Source organism: Excalfactoria chinensis, chromosome 3 (genome assembly GCF_039878825.1).
Source record: "Excalfactoria chinensis isolate bCotChi1 chromosome 3, bCotChi1.hap2, whole genome shotgun sequence".
NCBI classification, from domain to species: domain Eukaryota; kingdom Metazoa; phylum Chordata; class Aves; order Galliformes; family Phasianidae; genus Excalfactoria; species Excalfactoria chinensis.
The window spans coordinates 75,446,945-75,464,592 of record NC_092827.1 but is presented as its reverse complement, the minus strand read 5'-3'; the positions used below and the strand labels follow the sequence as shown (position 1 = coordinate 75,464,592).

The window sequence follows — 17,648 nt, the reverse complement described above, 5'->3', positions numbered from 1 at the left end:
TTCAGGCTCTAACACTGTCAGTTTTTCATATTGAATGATCTTCAATTTAATTTGGATTACCAGTCTTCATTTTAGTAAGATTATATGTGAGAAGGATCACAGCCTTCTTTTACTAGGAACATTTTCATGGAGTTATTGATGATAGTGACTGGTGAGGGACAGAAAGATGCTTTTTAATAAATGATGAATATAGGACAGACCTGGATTAATGGTACCAAAAAATACACAAGCCAAAACAAGTCTGATTTCACACATTTTTAAAATAATGTTGGAAAAATATCAATTCTAAATTTTTTAAGAACAGCACAAGTTTCCATGATGTAATAAAATATTACATCCATTAAAGAATAAAATACTCAAAATCTTTTCCTAAAAAGCAAGTTCCTTCCAAAACTCTTAAAGACATCTTTACTATAGGTTTAATTTTCACATTAAAGCAAAGTCTTTTTTTGATGATGTCATATCCCATGCGCTTAGCCAAAACATGCACATCAAATTAATTTGTCTTGAATGCCAGCAATTCCCACATGTTCAGCTCATTTCATTTGCCTTCAGGTTAAACATCCTTCATAATAATTCTAATAGCTTTATGGAGGTAAACCATAGAACTTTTAGGAGTTTCAGAATATTTTTTCCACGACTTGATATCATTGCAATCTTGGTAGAGATATCAAAAATAAAAACATATCCACAGGACTCAGACTTGTTCTTCCCCCCCTAACTCTTCAAACAACAGCTTTTTTTTCCCCCTAGGTTAGATTTAGGGAGATTACTCACCAATAAACTAATTATCTCATTTGAAGAATATATAACTGCAAGTTGAGGAATATCAGTTAATAACCATCTGGCACTTTTACTTTACCTGTTCTTAGTTAACTAAATTTTTATGGTTTGAATATCATGAAAGGCACTGATGTTTTTAATAAAAGTCAAGGAAAATGTGGCTGGTTTTTTTTTTTTTATTTTTCAAGAAATGCTTTATAATATCAATCTTGTAGTACTTGTCACACATGCAGTACATGTTGCATATTGTAAAGAATAGGATCGACTGAAATGGAATTCATTTGAACAACGAGGTGGAAATTACTCCTATATTTTAGGCAGATACCATGAAATATAATCAATTCAATCACAGTTGCACAAAAACAATGTCAGAAGATTTTCATTACAGGTTTTTCAACATTAACCTTTAAGATCTTAGAATAAAAGAACATAAAGTTCTACAACAATTATAATATATGTATTTTTAATTAAAAGTATTAAATTGACAAAAGATCTACACAAGGCTAGGAACAGCCCTAATCTGAGTATGAAGGAACAGTTAGCTTTGTGGTTCAGAAGCCTTGAATTTCAGTTCCTCCTATTAACAAGCCCATTGAACAAGAAAAAAAATGGATACAAAGGTTTTTCCATTTCTTCCCACAAACAGTTGAAGGCCCTCACACCAAAAAATGGTGTGCACTGTGACATTTTGGTTACTTCACAGAACCAGGTAGAACAAACCATCTCTTAGATCTAAGTCATTTTAAATGAAGTTACAAGTGCAGCAATCTAATCTTCTTGACTCCAAATAAGCAATTCCAAAAGGATGATTATTTGGTCCCTATAGTGATACAGCCATATATCTGTTTGTGAGTAACTTGAGTTTTTCTTTCAGGACTGTCGCTATTGCAGGAAATAAGTAGAAACTTTTAAATGTTACTTACACGGAGGTCTAGACGAGTGGCATGGAAGGTGAATGATAGCATCATATCATCATACAGAGGTATTTAAAACCACTTTAAAATCAACAGTAAGTTACATTGGTCCAACCACTTTGATAAACTGCACATACAAACTTACCTGTAAGATTAATCTCCAGTTTTGCTATGTCTTTAGCTGTACTGAAACACTGCTTAGCCTTTTTGTACTCGTAGTAATACAAAAACGTATAGGCACACTCGAGATTGAACTGAACTGCTAAGTGCCAGCTTTCATCACCTGCAAACAAAGCTTCTGCTTCAGTCACTACAAATCAAGAAGAAAAAAAAAAAACAAACTATCAGGACACAAATCCTAGGGAATGATATTTTAAAATTACATTGAAAATTCTTGGAGAGGAAGTCTGTCATGATTAAAGTTAACCTTCATACATTTAAAGATACAGTGTATAAAAGCATGCCCATTAAAAGCATTTTTAAATATCTTGTAAGAAATGAATCTGAAAACCTCAGGAAAGCTAACTTCATGTTTTTTTATCCCTCATAGAATGTAAACACATTAAAAACACACCTAAGTAATGCATCTTCATTAAGAAATCATCTGAGTCTTTAATGGTTTTGTCCATATTTTTTTCTTTGAAGAGATAATGCCCAAGGGACCATAATTCTTTTCCAGGAAAAGCTTTTTTCACTCTTTTAATAAACATATATATTTATTTTATGTATATATAATATATATATATTTCAGTAAATGATTTAGGACATCAGCCATCTTTACATGCTTCCCACACTCTCAAAACACACAGTACCACTCTGATGGTTCTGGTGGAAAAAATAAGTTGTTTTCTATGAGATTTTATAACAAAAAAGCAAAAACAACAACTATGCCATGACAACTAAGACCCAAGAATTCTAACAGCAAAAAATCCACAACCTTACAAACTGTTCAACCTTATTTATCGGTATTTATGATTTTGTATTAAAGTAATGCATTGAGAAGAGGTCTTACACTCCTGATGTAAATACCATGTATTTAGAATGGTAACCAGAAAGCTTGATAGGTTTAGGCATTTAAAACTTCAAAGACCTCTGTAGAAAGCTTCACACCATTACTAAGCTCAAAAGACCGATGTTTCAAACACAGACATCTCTTTGTCATCCCACACCATATTTTCGTAAGGAACACTGATGAACAGAAAGCAGCATTAAGCCCTCCAGGTTTTGCACAACAAATGCTTCAGAACAGGAGGGAATCACCACAGCTGTCTTACATTTAGGTGATGATGCTGAACTTACAGTTGAGAGCAACATCTTAAATAGCTTTCCTCACAAATTTGAACTGTTCTTTTTAAAAAATGAACAAAGTTTCTCAGTCAAGTTGATTCAGCAAATAAGTTTATCAAGCCATAATCAAAGACTATTTTGAAGGCTTCGTAAATTATTTTATGGAATATATAGGCACTTGTTTGAAACCTCGGATGAATTTAATGAATTAGAATGTTAATAAACTGTATCTAGAGGCTATGGGCAGCAAAGCCAGCCTGGAAAACTCACTATACACCCAAATGTACTTTGCATCATCATTCCAGAAAATCAGACACTGGTCACCAGAAACAGCCATCCAGTATTTACGCAGTCTGTATACATATGCAGCATCCTCTACACAGATCAAAGCTGCACTATTTTATTGCTCTACTCTAGCCAGTACTATCTAATCAGGGAATTTAAAGCAACTTTAAGATTATTTATTTTAGTTTCAAGTCTTTCAGTACTCCCAAGAAGGAAACGTAACAATCAAATAACTACCACTGATTAGCCTATGACAGATTCCATTTAATCTGCCACTTAACAGAACCAGAAAATATTTTCACTTCAGCGAAGTTAACGTAAGAAAACAAATGTCTTTGATGCTGGACATCTGAGGACAACAACAACAAAAAAAACTTCTCTGGAAATGAGTAGGATGAGACTATATACAGTCTCTTTGTTAATGTTACAAACATATCTCCTTACTCTTCTTTATCTGAATGAAGCTCATCAGCACCATTTGCTTCATAGTATAGAGTTTATAGATAATTCTATGTAGCTATTCAAAAAATATACATTCTGAACATACCAAGTGATCAAGCCTCAATACAAGAAAACTGATCAACAATTTTGTCTCACCCAGCTCACTCCTAGCCATCCACATAATGTTCTCTGGAACAGTTAACCATCATGATGTAATTACAACTATTGATTATTTTTTAATATATGCATCAACAACACTCCCAGCCTTCCATGAATAAAAATCCCGAAGTTTGACTAAAAAAATTAAGCAGAATTTCATCTCAGATTCTCATACCTATGCTAGATAACACTAGGCATTAGTTCAATATTCTTTAGTTAAGTATAACCAATAAAAAACAAAACAAAAACACAGTTAACATCAACTGAAACAAAACCCTTCCATTCCAGTACTTTCATCATCCACCAAGAGAACTAAGTCAATCCATTCTTTGCTACAAAGGATCCAATAAAACCCACTGCTCCATTCCATTACTGCACCAACAACATTTTAGTTACTTATTTGGAAGTTTTCCAAGGGCTAAAAACCACTTCATATTTTTCGATGTCCATTACACATCTTGAGCCTACGTGTGGTTCAGATGAAAAAAAAGGTGTGGTAGAAGCAGGGAGACATGAAATTTTAGCAATTAAACTTCTTTGCTGAAAGTAAATATATATGGCAACTCATTTCTAAATGCAAAAAATATTTCTCAAAACGCTCTTGGTTGGAAATCTCAGGTTTAGACAGTTAAATTAAAATTTTCAGCTAACAAATTAACTGTTGAGGGGCAAACAAGCAAAAAGCTTTATCATCTGCTGTAGGAAATGATATTAACCTGCCTATACAAGAGTTTGTCCCTCTTAGAAAAACAAGAGTCAAGTGCATATAATTACATTTTACATTTTTATATTCTATTTAATGCATTTGTAAACATCAATATTTATTAGCTAATTTAGTTTTGACATTGTCTGTTTTCTCTACATACAATGACGCATAGTAATAAACCTCCAAATTTAGGTTGAGATGCAGTGAACTGGAAAAAGAATTCTCATGAAAATGCAGAAGAATTAAGGCCTTTCAAAACCAAGTAAGATCAGTTATATAAAGCCATCCCATGCAGTTTTCATTCCTGAAGTTAGTTTGTGAAAAGTTAACAGTGCTGAGCATGGGGAAGGAAAACCTTTGTCTGGAATCTCATATTCATCATAGTCTCAAAATCAGCACGTGCCATACAAATACTTGTCAATTCAAGTAAATTCTTGTCCATCTCTACACTCTGTAGTCATGTACTCAGCCCACCAGCTTCATATTGCAAGAGTTATGCCTAAAAATTCCTAATAATTCCAAGACATCTTACAACTAATGCTGTAAAGTCAACAAACCAAGTAATCAGAGACATACTTTGTCTTATACACATCTGGGCAAGAGTAAATAGCTGGGGTGATCTCTCCTCTAACAACTGCTGGTGAATATTCACACATCTTAGAGTCCACCAAGGTAGGGTCTGAAAGAAAATAAGGATACTTCAAGTGAAGAAATCTTTTTAAAATGAAAGAAATAAATGGCTTTCAAATATAAACTATCTACTAGGTTGTTATATCTGAGCATATATACACACAAAAAAGTGAGCACAGGCCTAGCATAAGGATGATTATATAAGCAGCTCTTCAATACTCTAACAGAATTTGATGGGCTCTCCTTCTATTAATTTCTTGAACCACTCCTTGAATCCGGCAAATCTTTAGGACTACATAGGAAACTCTGAAATAGGAGATAGAAGAATTTTTTTGGACCATCCACTTGCTACTCTGATACTCCTAGCTCTTGTAACAGAAAAAGACAATACGTAAACAAAAAGCTGTATCCTACTTCTTTCGTGTCATATTCATGATTTTAATAGACAGCAATGATCTCACTCTTCAGTAATCTTTCCAGTCTCAAGACTCCTTAGTCACATTTTATGTGGAAGCCACTGAATATATCTGGCCATCCAGCAATGCCTTTGTACGTACCTCTTTTCTACCTAATCTCATATTTCTTTAGGTGGGGGTAGAAAGGAGACTAAGACAGAACTGCAGTTAAACAAACATTTCGCAATCACAATTGAAATTATTCATGTTTGTATGTAGGATTTGAGAAAGACAAATACAACACTGAGCTCCACATGGAACTGTACCTAGAACATAGCTCAAGAAATAGCTGATTTTAGGATGCTGTGTACACAAAACAAATTCCCCAGCTTTTCCCTTTCTCTCTGCACCAGATAGAAATATGCGAAAAAGCTTACTGATAATATAAAGTATAATTACGAGAACAGAACATAAAATAATCATCTGTAAATGTCCACATCTGTGAACAATCCACACAGGTTCTAGTGATTACTATCAAATCATCTACTGAACTTTTTATCCAGATATGCTTACATCACTGGTCAGTCCTGAGTGATGAAGAGTATTCAAGGAAAGTCATCTAGACCAATCACATACAGTTGACTGTAATGTCCATAGAAAGGAACCATCAAAAAGAATAACAGTGTCTATTTTAAAAAGGAATGAAAGATGAGTTTTGATATCAAACAGAACAGAGTGAGGAACAAAAAGAGGCTTTGTGGGAAAAAAAAAAGTCACAGCCCAATATTTCATCACTTACTCAAAAGCTTAAAAGCAATTTTAAAAGTTTCAAACTACTTCAGTTAACATTTATATAATGAAATACTTGTTTCCCATGCAACTGAGTGCTCAGTTCAATGATACAATTTCCTGAGGACAAGGGCTGGCCACTCAAAAATTTTAGAATCATGGAGAATGTGCAAGCAAGTCATCTGAACTCTTTCCAATATTCTATTAGCAATGTTATTTTGGGGGAGCCGCATTAAGAATATTTTTATGAGTTACATATATTTAATTATTTATATATATATATATTGTCTATATCTAAGGTACTAACAAAGGCTAGGTTTGATAAAACAGATTTTAGAGTATTTTATCCTACTTTAAATTTAATGTGAACTAACGTGAACTAAGAATAAAAGGTATTAAGAAGCTTTTCTCTGAATGAGGATGAAATGAGAAAGATTGGCAAACTTCAGTTGTTACACTGACCTGTTGAAGAATGCAATTTTTAATCAGCTGCTGTCACTGGATTACTAGTCAAACCTGTAGCCAGAAATAATTGAATGCCCACTGAGTAGGAGGAAGCCCATAATTACATCAGACTGAGGGGAGGCAATATGGGAATTCTCTAAACAAAGTACATCTTCTCCCTCTCTGACTGATTCAGTTGCTGAAATTTAACAGCATTCATCTGTGAATAACAGGGAAAACGAAGGAAGAGCTTGGCTTCCAGAAATGCTGTACAGTCAACATCTCCCAGACAGTTTAAATCATCATTCATACAAAGACCCAGCTGGGAATGGATGTTGTCAGCCAAGCATAAAGGGGGACCATGTGGCATTTTGTTCTCCAGCCAAATTCTGTTCAACCAGAATGCAATACAGAGAAGCTGTTGTCAACTTCCAAAGGCTACCAACCTGCCTACTGCCTAACTACAAGGAATGCAACGCCAAAAACCCTCTCAAGAAGAGATTTAAAAATCTCTCTTTTTTAAAAATATATGAATACAAGAGAATTAAGGTAATTCCCACATGGATGCCTGTGAAAGTTATTGAGGACAATGAGAAAAATTACAACTACATCTAGAATTCATGGCTTAGAATTTATGTGGTAGTAGTTAACAGTATCCCAAATCTTGTCAAAAAGGCCATAGAGTATGTATGCTTTGTTGGACATTTGTTGTTTTTCCCCCTTCTTCAATACTGACAGAAAGTAAATGCCTGTTCAAGAGGTTGTTTTCTATTCAATTTTCTATTAATTTTTTTTTTCCAGATAATGCATGGATCTTTCTTTTTTGAAAACTACAGTGAGATAATAGGTCATCTTTAAGAAGATACTTCTGTTAAACTGCAATGATTCTCAATTACTTCTTAGAAGAACAGCCCTCAGAGTAGCAGAAAAAGAACTGTAAGTCATACTGACTTAATGAGGCATGGAAAATAAAGAATGAAAAAATTAATGAGTGCCACACAGTCATAATCATCTGTCACTTATTTCTTACCTGAAGAGATGAGAGTTTGTGTCTTAAATTCACAAGGATTACTCTAGCTATGAGCAGCAAGACTGGATGAGAAGTCAAGGTATAAACTGATTCAGCATCTAGAACCAACACCTTCAGAATTGATGCATGCAGCATTTTTGGCTGAAAAAAAAAACCCCAAACACATGAGAAAAGTGACAAGGAAATAAAACTTAAGTTTATGAACAAACTCATAGAATTAGGGAAAATAACAATCTACATGCTCAAGGAGGAAAAAGTCTGCTCAAAAGTATCACTGTGTTTGGAATTCCAGCTGCTTCTTACGTTATGATAAATTCTGCCTTTCCTCTTGCTAGACAGACAGATTGTATTAATGGGATCTGAAACACTCAGATTCCTTCCAACTGAAATGCATATACCTATTTAATGTTATTCCCATTAAACACATTCCAGTACATAACCCTTCCCATAACCAAAGGAGAAAAACTTCTGACAAATAGAAGCCACTTAGCCTGACATCTCAGAAATATGTTAATTTGTTATTTAACTAAATCCCAACATACTCAAATACACGACATATTTCTCCAAGCGACATCAATGCGTGTTAACTTTCTCTCTCACCAGAAAGAACTGGTGAGTGACATCAGGGTAGCAATATTTTTCTATTTGTCCAAACAACAAAGACCTCTCTGTTTTGGATGCCTTTATACATGCTGTTCTCTACAGTAATTCTTTTTCTAATGGGCTTGAGGTAGCTCTCCAGGGAACATGTTTCTTGGTGATAACCGTTAGACAACAATCACATATTCTTCTCTCCCTTTTAATGTAATGAAAGCATTCTAGCAGTTAATCTTCAGATTTAGGCAGATGTCAGTTTATCACAAGACATTTGGCTCTCATATGTGCAGGTTTCCTTTGCAAACTAAATAAAGTATGGCTTTTGTTGTCAAATGGCATGAAAGGGGAAAGAAAAAGGAATGGAACAAAAGAGAAAAAAAGAAGGTTAAGTGACACATTACACTGAAGCCACTCGTCTGAGAAAGATTTTTATTCTGTCTACACAAACAGGACAGAAGTTATCCGAACCACATTTCAGCTTTTTAAACTATACTGGTAATGTAATTCCTAAGTTCTCTGAAACTCTTCTCAGCACCTTTACCAACAGACTACTCTTAATAAATACACTGTTAAACCACACATTATTGCCTTAGTTCACTTTGTAATAATCACTGCTTCTCCTTACAGTGATTTTCAGGCCTTTTTTTCTTTTTTTTCTGATTTGCTTAAGTTTTAATGTTGTTAAGCATGTACTATCATTTAAGAAAAACATAGAGTTGATGATGTAATAGCAGCCAGCACAATCAACAAAGGCAATTAATTCTAGCCCTGCATCTCATTGATGTGTCTTCTTTGGGTATATGGGTTATTAATGAATAAAAGTCACTGTAGAAGGGCAGCTTATTAAAACTCAAGTATACCTCAAAACATTTCTGCAACAATGCAGATGGCAAAATGTCCTGCAGCTGTAACTGAACGGGAGGCCCAGTCCAATTGCTTTGAACGAAGAGCTGCAGACTGCCCACACCAAGTAGAAACATCAGCCTCTGCCTGCAATATAGATAAAAGAAACACTTAACAATAGATCAAATTTGTAATTAAGATTACAAGAGCTGATTCATTCCCCCACTAATTCAAAAGCTTAAAGCCTTAAAAATTACCTTATTGTTAAGAAAATATAATTAACATAGTATTTAAAATACTCATGGGGAACTAAAAGGTTTGGAAACATGTTCGCTTATAAAATGTTTCTTATTTCTTGGAACTGTTATAAACAGACTGCACATAGACTTACAGCTGTATCTAACTATCAGGTATCGATAGGAGATAAGCATAAGACGAAGACTATCACATATTTGCCTAATGCACTGTTGTGCTTTTTTATTTGACATCTAAGCCTCAGCATCTTCAGAGAAAATATACTGCATTAGCACACATTCCAAAACAGCATTCATATTGTTTCTTTGATACAGCTATTTAATTAGCTGTACAAAATTAAAACAAAAGAACAAAACGAGCACCAAAAAAGTTTAGAAGCATCATTCTAGAGCTGATTTGTATAACATGGCAGCAAATGTCATCTCAATCAATCATGCTTTTGGTTTTCAATCATAACATTTTATTCAAAAATAGAATTATGAGAGTGTTGCCTTCCTGGAACTGAGTATGGCGAAATTTTCTTACTTACAAGACTATACTGAGCTAACACCATTATGATATTACTTCTTTATGCACCTATAGTAAGAAATAACCTACATGGTCTGTAGAAGACTGGGAAGAATCCCTCAGAATTTAATAGCTGTTTTAACAGATGAAGACTTTCTGGAGACTTGCACAAATTTTTTGGTTTGTTTTAGAATTTCCTCTGGAATTAGAAACTGCAAGGGCAGTTCCAAAATGGAAACAGAGGCATAAAGCATTACACAATCCTTAAAAAAAAAAACAACAAATTCAAACTGAAAAGTCAAACAAAATTAGCAGCTGGTGGGCAAGAATGTGACAGAAGATGTAAAACAATGGTGAGGAATGCATGATTACCAAAGGAAAAAAAAAAAAAAAAAGGAACCCTTCAGGGACTTCAGGACAGCAAGGACAGCCATGAAGACTCTTCTCAAACCAATTTAGTCATTGACATTTCTCAGTTGGTAACTACCCACTAGCAAATAGTATTAGAATGTATATCTCAGACGGCCATTAAAATCCCAATCAACTCAAAGAAAGAGGTCTTACAACTACTGTACATTGTTAACAATCTCACAACACTTTCTATTTGTCGACAACAATGTTTCAAAAGTTTCTAAAAGGATTATATCCAGAATAATCAGTCATCGCTGTACTGTGATTCAGCAGCACTTCAGACTTTCAGTTTCACCTTCATTTACTAAATTTCTATTATTATTACACACACACACACACAAAAAAAAATATATATATATGTATATATATATATATATATATATAATTAAACATCACTATCTAGACTTCAAACAACTTCCTACTGCAGGAAGATGTTACATCTATATCCACACATCAAGGATCTGCAAAAAGTGAAACCTAAATGATTCCATTACTTTGGCTGTGATGCTCTTTTCATTGGTTGTTTTTCCACTGGTTTGGGATTGCTTTTTTTTTTTTCCTTCTTCCCCATTTTCATCTTTGTGACTAACCTCCAAGTGCCCTTACCATTCAGTCACTGTGCAAAAGAACGCTAATTCCAAGGTCTAGCTCCTGCAAATAAGGCTAACTCCCATTTCCTAACACTTTCTTCCCCCCTAAGGGATTCCTTCAGTCTTCAACAGCCCTTCACACTTAAGATACAGAACTGCAAATGCTTACCTCCCAAATACTGCCTGAAAACTGCTCTTCTACACTACCTGAAAAGCAACAGAGGTGCAGCTGCCAGTGTCCCATTTATTATGGTGACCTACATAGTTTCATTTCCTTCTTCTATTTCCTTAGTTACAAGGGCTTATATCTATCCATCTTGCTCATTCTCACTCTAAGCCTTTTTTTAAACACACTAAGCCCAGATCCATGACATAAAGTAAAATGCTTAGATATGTTCCACTGTAATATACAATACATACTGTTTTACCCATAACTGCTCAAATTTAGAATAAAAATGCAATATATTTTCGAATACAAATGCTCTATTTGTATATAATGCTAGAATTTACAAATTAAAAAGTGAGAAATATGAATAGCCAGACTATGCTTTAGATAAAATTACATTGCAGATGTGGGTTATTATTATTATAATCTTCTTTTTAAACGTGAAACCAAAAATTAAAGAAGTCAAAGCAAAATCACAGTCACCAAACAGTTATTCTTTCAATTCAAATGCATCAAAGCAAGTTGCAGAAGCAGCAAGAATTTCTACACTTTTATTTATCAATCCATATTTTACAGTTAACAACCATCAGTTGCCCCAAGAAAAGCATCAGAAATACAAGTTCAGAAACCAAAACAAGTCATTGAGGAGAGTATTAAAGACAACTGGCCCTACAAAGGAATGCCACAGAATTCCACCAGTGACAGATTAGATGTATCGGAAACTTAAAAAAAGCCAAATGATTCTTTTTCCTAAGTCAATTGTAAAAGTAAAGTCTTCCAGTATTCTTTTAAGACATTAAAACCACCATCCTGAAAAAACATCTGGGACAGAGGAAGGATGAAAGCAGAACAGAAAAAGTTGCAGCAAGCTTTAAAATACTGTTAAATATTTCTCCTACAGAACCCATGTATTTCCAAGTAGAAAAGTAGACAGGCTATTTCCAAACAAATTATATCCTAGATTTTAATTTTGAGTTGTTTGGCCCTCAAGCATCTCCCTTTTAGCTAATGTAAAACCATACTTTGTAAAGTATTCGTATTGTGTTAAAAGAATAAGGTTAGCATTATCCAACTTTTTGTTTCCAACTGAATTCAACTCCCACTGAGTTGTTTTAATCTCCAGAATTACAGCTTTCAGTTCAGCAAAAAACAAAACAAAAAAAACCCAACCAAAACCACGTATTTGAAGTAAAACCAATTTACTAAAAGTCACAAGAAAGACAAAGTCTTACTGAATTATCTGAGCTAGAACTTCCTTTGAATCATTCAATAAGAAATAAAATCCCACCTCCAAATTAATAAATAAAACATTTTTACCATAGACAGCAAAAGGTCAACTGTGCAAAACTTGTATTAACTCCTTCCATTAAGCAGAAAACTATCTCTCTAACATAGAAAGCCTTCTGCAATCAGGAAGCATCACACAGATTTAAGTGCTATCAGCTGTGCCTACATTTTAAGTAAGAAGTGATCTTTTAGTTTCTGTTAGGATTAACTTGATTCTTTTTTCCTAATATACAATGATACATTTTGAAAAGTACAGCTTTTTAGTTTTGAATAAAAATCTAGCTCGTAACTTTGAGAAGAAAACTCTTCTTCTGAAAGGCTGAACATAGTTCTGCCTCCTTATCTTCAAGCAAAGAAGCTTCTAACACTGCCTACAGCTGCAGAGGGAACAAGGAAAACTGTTACTGTTCTTGCCTCTCATACCAAGACACAGTCACTTGGATTGATAATAAGAAGGTAATGTACTGAGCCACGCTTACCTCATTAAAAAAAAGTTCCCTTACCTTTGGCTAAAACTTGCTCCCACACTCATCTTTAGAATATAAACAGCTACATAATGCACAGCTTTCTGCTTCTACCCTTCCTAATTTCTGTTTCTACTATCCCTAGATTTTAGCTTAGTCTTATTTACTTTGAGAACTGTAAATACTAAAGTCAGATGCACTAAGAGCAAGAACTATCATACACAGTGCACTTCAACTATCTGCCAGCCTTATGAAGTAAATAATTAATCCACAAATACAGGCCAGTTATCAAGATCAGAATAACCTTAATATGAACCAGACTTGAAAATGTACACATTGTTTGTACAGTAACATTACTTGGTACTTCAATTATTAATACATTAACGTAACACAGTGTTTCACAGAGAAAACCGTTAATAAACAGAAATGTACAGTGAAACCACCAAATGTATATTTAAGTCTTTATACCAGCAGCTTCAGATGTGCTCACCACAAATAAGGTCAGTATTTTCAACAACCTCTCATTAAAACAGTATCCAGTAAGAAAAACAATGATAACCAACAAATGCAACAGGAAGACACAAAACAACTTGGGAAACGTCTTCTACTGTGGAGGCCCTGTGTCCCACGTTACAAATATTAAAAATACCCTTGGTAAAATCAAACATTGCTTCTACTCATCTTCCATATGGTAAATAACCATTCTCACCTTTCCAGGTTATCAACCTCCATAGAACCGTCCAGGTACATAAGAATCTGCTTTTCCAAGTAACTCTCAATGTCCTCCTCCACCACAGAAGATGCACTGAAAACATTCCGGATGGCTGAATTTGAAAATATTGCCTCATATTTCCCATCAAAAATCAACTGCAATATTGATCCACTTTCTGAAAAATGAAAAAAAATAAAAATGAAAAAATCAATGTTAACTTGGAAACAAATCCATCTTAAAAGATATTCCAACCAAAACATATACCTCTCCCCTTCCAAATAATAGATCTCCATTTATGTTGCAGGATGCAGGATAAGTGCAGCTGCACTGAAACACATGAACGGTAGTAGTCACCCTATCCAAAACAAACTTAACTTGTATTAATGTCACAATGAAACACAAACTGACAGGTGAATGTAAAGAACGAAACTTGCACAGAAATTTCAATGGAAACGTTGATAGCCTTTAAAACATGTATGTTACAGTTACTGAAGAATATAATTTTTGAAGTTTCTCTTCCTCCCTTTTATATTACTTTGCCATAGTAATGCCCTACAGACAAGACAGTAAATTCAAATGACTTGAGAGCCATTTTATGGACATTACAACAAACAATTGGCCAATACTTAAGAGTTCAATGAATACCGTGTATAACAACATAAATTACTCAGTCTTTCCCTTAAATGCTTAGAATATTCATGAAGAATGGGCAATACAATTTTATCTTCAGAAAATACTTATTTTCCCTTAAGTTTATTGCCTTAATGAGAGGCAGTCATTCAGAGGATGCACTACTAAGGAAGAGAAGGGATGTTTCTCCAGTTAATCCTTTCAAGAGAAACAGAATCAGGGACAAGGGGAAATGGATTCATGTCGCACCAGGGTAAGGTTAGGTTGGATATCAGGAAAAACTTATTTACAGAAAGGGTCGTTAAGCACTGGAATAGTCTCCCAAAGGAGGTGGTTGAGTCACCATCCCTGGATGTGTTTAAAAACCATTTGGATATGGTGCTCAGGGACATGATTTAGTGGAGGGTTATTAGAGTTAGGGTACTATGGTAGGTTGTGGTTGCACTCAATGATCTTAAGGTCTTTTCCAAGCTGAGTGACCTTATGATTCTATGAAGTATTTAAATTCTAAGAAGCTTTTAACTCATACAGCATTCTAGACACCAGCTTTGTTCACAAAGGTATTTTTACCTCTTTCCTCAAACATACCACAGAGCAAAAAAAATCCTCCATTGGTTAGTAATATCAATACCTGTCAACACCCCAAGAGCAGCTCATGTAGATGTACCAGCTAGTCTAAAACCAGCTAATGCAGATATTGATAATGATGCACCTGAGGAAATGCAGAGGATGTGTGTCTTAATATTAACTTGCAATTAACTTGTCATTCCACCTGGGGACTACAGCTCTTGTGCACTCAGTGTTACCATAGCTACCCTAATATTAGTACAAAAGCTAGCTGATTTAATGCTAACACAGGTATATACGCACACAAGTTACAGCCATGCAAGGAAGTGAACCAAACACCAACCCCAAGCTCATCCAGCAAGAACTACAGTACTCCTAACTTTGAATATATCTGAAGACTGAGTGCAGAACTTCAGTAGCAGCGATGGATGATTTGGTCAGAAAGGATGATAGACATTCAATCCTTATCTCTACAGACCATGTTGCTGACCACAATATACTTTTGTTCATCGCAACAGCGATCAGCCATCCAATACAAGAAATCCTTGCCAAATGAGTTACAAATCCTTTAAGCAGTATGTGGAAAGGCATATGCAAAAGAACATTTATGCTGTTGGAGCCCTACTGACACGATACTGTCACAGAGGGCATAAATAACAAGAACAAAACCTCCCACCTATGCCTTGGGCTTTAGGGAGAACTTCTTCCACACACAAGAAAAAGATGACTTAATTATATTTGCTTACAGCTGACCAAGTGAGCATTTTGTAGAATAACCATTGGATCTAAGGACACCAATGGAGAATACTGAAGCTCTTTCTTCATGTAATACAGCAACATAACTGTCTGTAAACATGTAAAATCTGCTCTTAATTCACTGTTCAACTTCTAATACGCGACAGCACCCAAATCCAAGGTCTTCGACCTCAGAGAAGCACAGGATTTGTTGGGAGGGATCTTCAAGTCCATCTGGCTCCAACCAAACATTGAGATCACTAGCAGGTAGGGCCCACCTGAGTGACGACTAGCACATACCTCACGTTGCTCCCTTGAGCATCCACAAGCAATAAGCACACCGAAGGGTTCGTTCCCGCCATGCTTTCTCCACAGCGACTTCACAGCGCGTGGAAGCCGAGGAAAGCACCGCGTCGTCGGGTGTCCCAGAGCACCGACACCGACAGCTCACGTCCGCAGCGGAGGCGACAGCAGACGCAGCGCCAGCCCAGGCAGCGGGACACGCAGGAGAGGCCCCGGCCACCCCTTCTGCTCCGGGCTGATGAGCGCAAGGGACCTCCCCAGCCCCGGACGCGACCGCTCTCGGAGCGGGGAACCGCCACCGCGGCCTCAGCTCGTCCCACCCCTCACCTGTCGCCGAGATTTCGCCCTGCTTCCACTCCTGAGACTCCGCCGCGCTGAGGAAGCCCCGCAGCAGGGAGCGCTCGAGGGCCAGCATAGCGCTGCCGCGCTCCCCGCGCTCCGCCTCACTCGCGCCAAAGGCCACGCGCTGCCGGTGTCCCCTCAGCCCATGTGCGGGAAGCGGCTGCAGGAAGCCGCCATGACAGTCCCGCCGAGCACGCCGGGAGGACGTACGGCGCAGGCGCGTGGTGAGGGAGCGCGCGCCGAGGAGCTGGCGGACTCGAGCCCACATGAGGAGGGGCGGGAGGAGGAGCTCGCAGCCCCGCCCCCTCCCGGCGCCCCGCCCCCTGCAGGTGCTGCACCCTCGCGCTGTCCGGGCGGGCGCTGCCGTTAAAGTCGGTTCGTGTCGGACTTTCTCTCAGGCCGCTTCTGCACTGAGTCAGGAGGTCCGAAAGTACAAGAAACAGTGTTACTGTGTTGGCTGCCCAGGTGAGAGCGGGGCCTTATTTGCTGCGCCTCCGGCGCTGTGTGCAGTTCTGCCGCCCCCTCCCTCCTCCTCACCGCTGCAAGAAAGGCGCTGAGACCCTAAAGAGTGTCCAGAGATGGGCAACGGAGCTGTGAGGGGTCTGGAGGACAAGCCTTGTGGGGGTGGTTGAGGGAGCTGGGATTGTGCAGTCTGAAGAGGGGGCTCAGTGAGACCTTATTGCTCTCCACATCTGCCTGAAGGGAGGCTGTGGTGAGGTGGTAACAGCAATAGGATGAGAGGCGATGGTCTCAAGTCGCGCCATGGGAGGTGCGGGTTGAATTCAGGAAGGATTTCTTTTCAGAAAGAGCAGTGAGGCAGTGGCATAGGCTGCACAGGGAGGTGGTGCAGGCACCGTCCCTGGAGGTGTTGAAGAGCCATGCTAGATACCTTGCTGAGGGACATGGCCAGTGGGCATGGTAGGGGTGGACTGGCCATTGGATGAGGCAATCCTAGACATCTCTTCCAACCTTAATGTTCTATGAAATAGATTCTAGAGAAAGTATTAAATGCAGTGAGTAAGCAGGCAGGTTCATTTGCTTGTCATATAGGTGTGCCCGTCCTTTCAAAAATAAACATCTTTCCTACCTAACAATGAAAATTTGAGACCGTTTATTTATTTCTTTAAAAGGCTTTAATATAGGCTCTAATATACAGACTTCAATTTTATCAGATTTCATAGAATGCTAGAATATTCCACATTGGAAGTGACCCACAGGGATTGCAGTATCCAGCTCCTGGCTCCACACAGGGCCACACTAAAATAACAATAGATGAGCAAAAGCAGAATGTGGTTAAATAAAAATGTGTTGGTTTTCATCTTATTTTTTGACTTGGAACTATGCACTTAATATCAGTTTCGACACAAGAAATAAAA

At 37.0% G+C, this 17,648-nt stretch overlaps 1 protein-coding gene across 2 annotated transcripts in view; it reads right to left on the bottom strand.

The window, feature by feature from the left end:
* Positions 1-16,520, bottom strand: part of TTC27 (tetratricopeptide repeat domain 27) — a 95,040-nt gene extending 78,520 nt beyond the window's left edge. The window contains exons 1-6 of one of the 2 annotated variants that reach the window (XM_072333146.1): positions 16,258-16,520; positions 13,693-13,870; positions 9,321-9,450; positions 7,864-8,004; positions 5,152-5,254; positions 1,843-2,007 (exon numbers count right to left, since the gene is read on the bottom strand). In XM_072333146.1, the coding sequence (XP_072189247.1) occupies positions 1,843-2,007; positions 5,152-5,254; positions 7,864-8,004; positions 9,321-9,450; positions 13,693-13,870; positions 16,258-16,345 (805 nt within the window). In that variant the 5' untranslated portion in view covers positions 16,346-16,520. Of the gene's footprint in view, positions 1-1,842; positions 2,008-5,151; positions 5,255-7,863; positions 8,005-9,320; positions 9,451-13,692; positions 13,871-15,927 lie in introns of both variants that reach the window. The other variant, XM_072333145.1, reaches the window with a different exon arrangement.
* Positions 16,521-17,648: the final 1,128 nt, after the last annotated feature.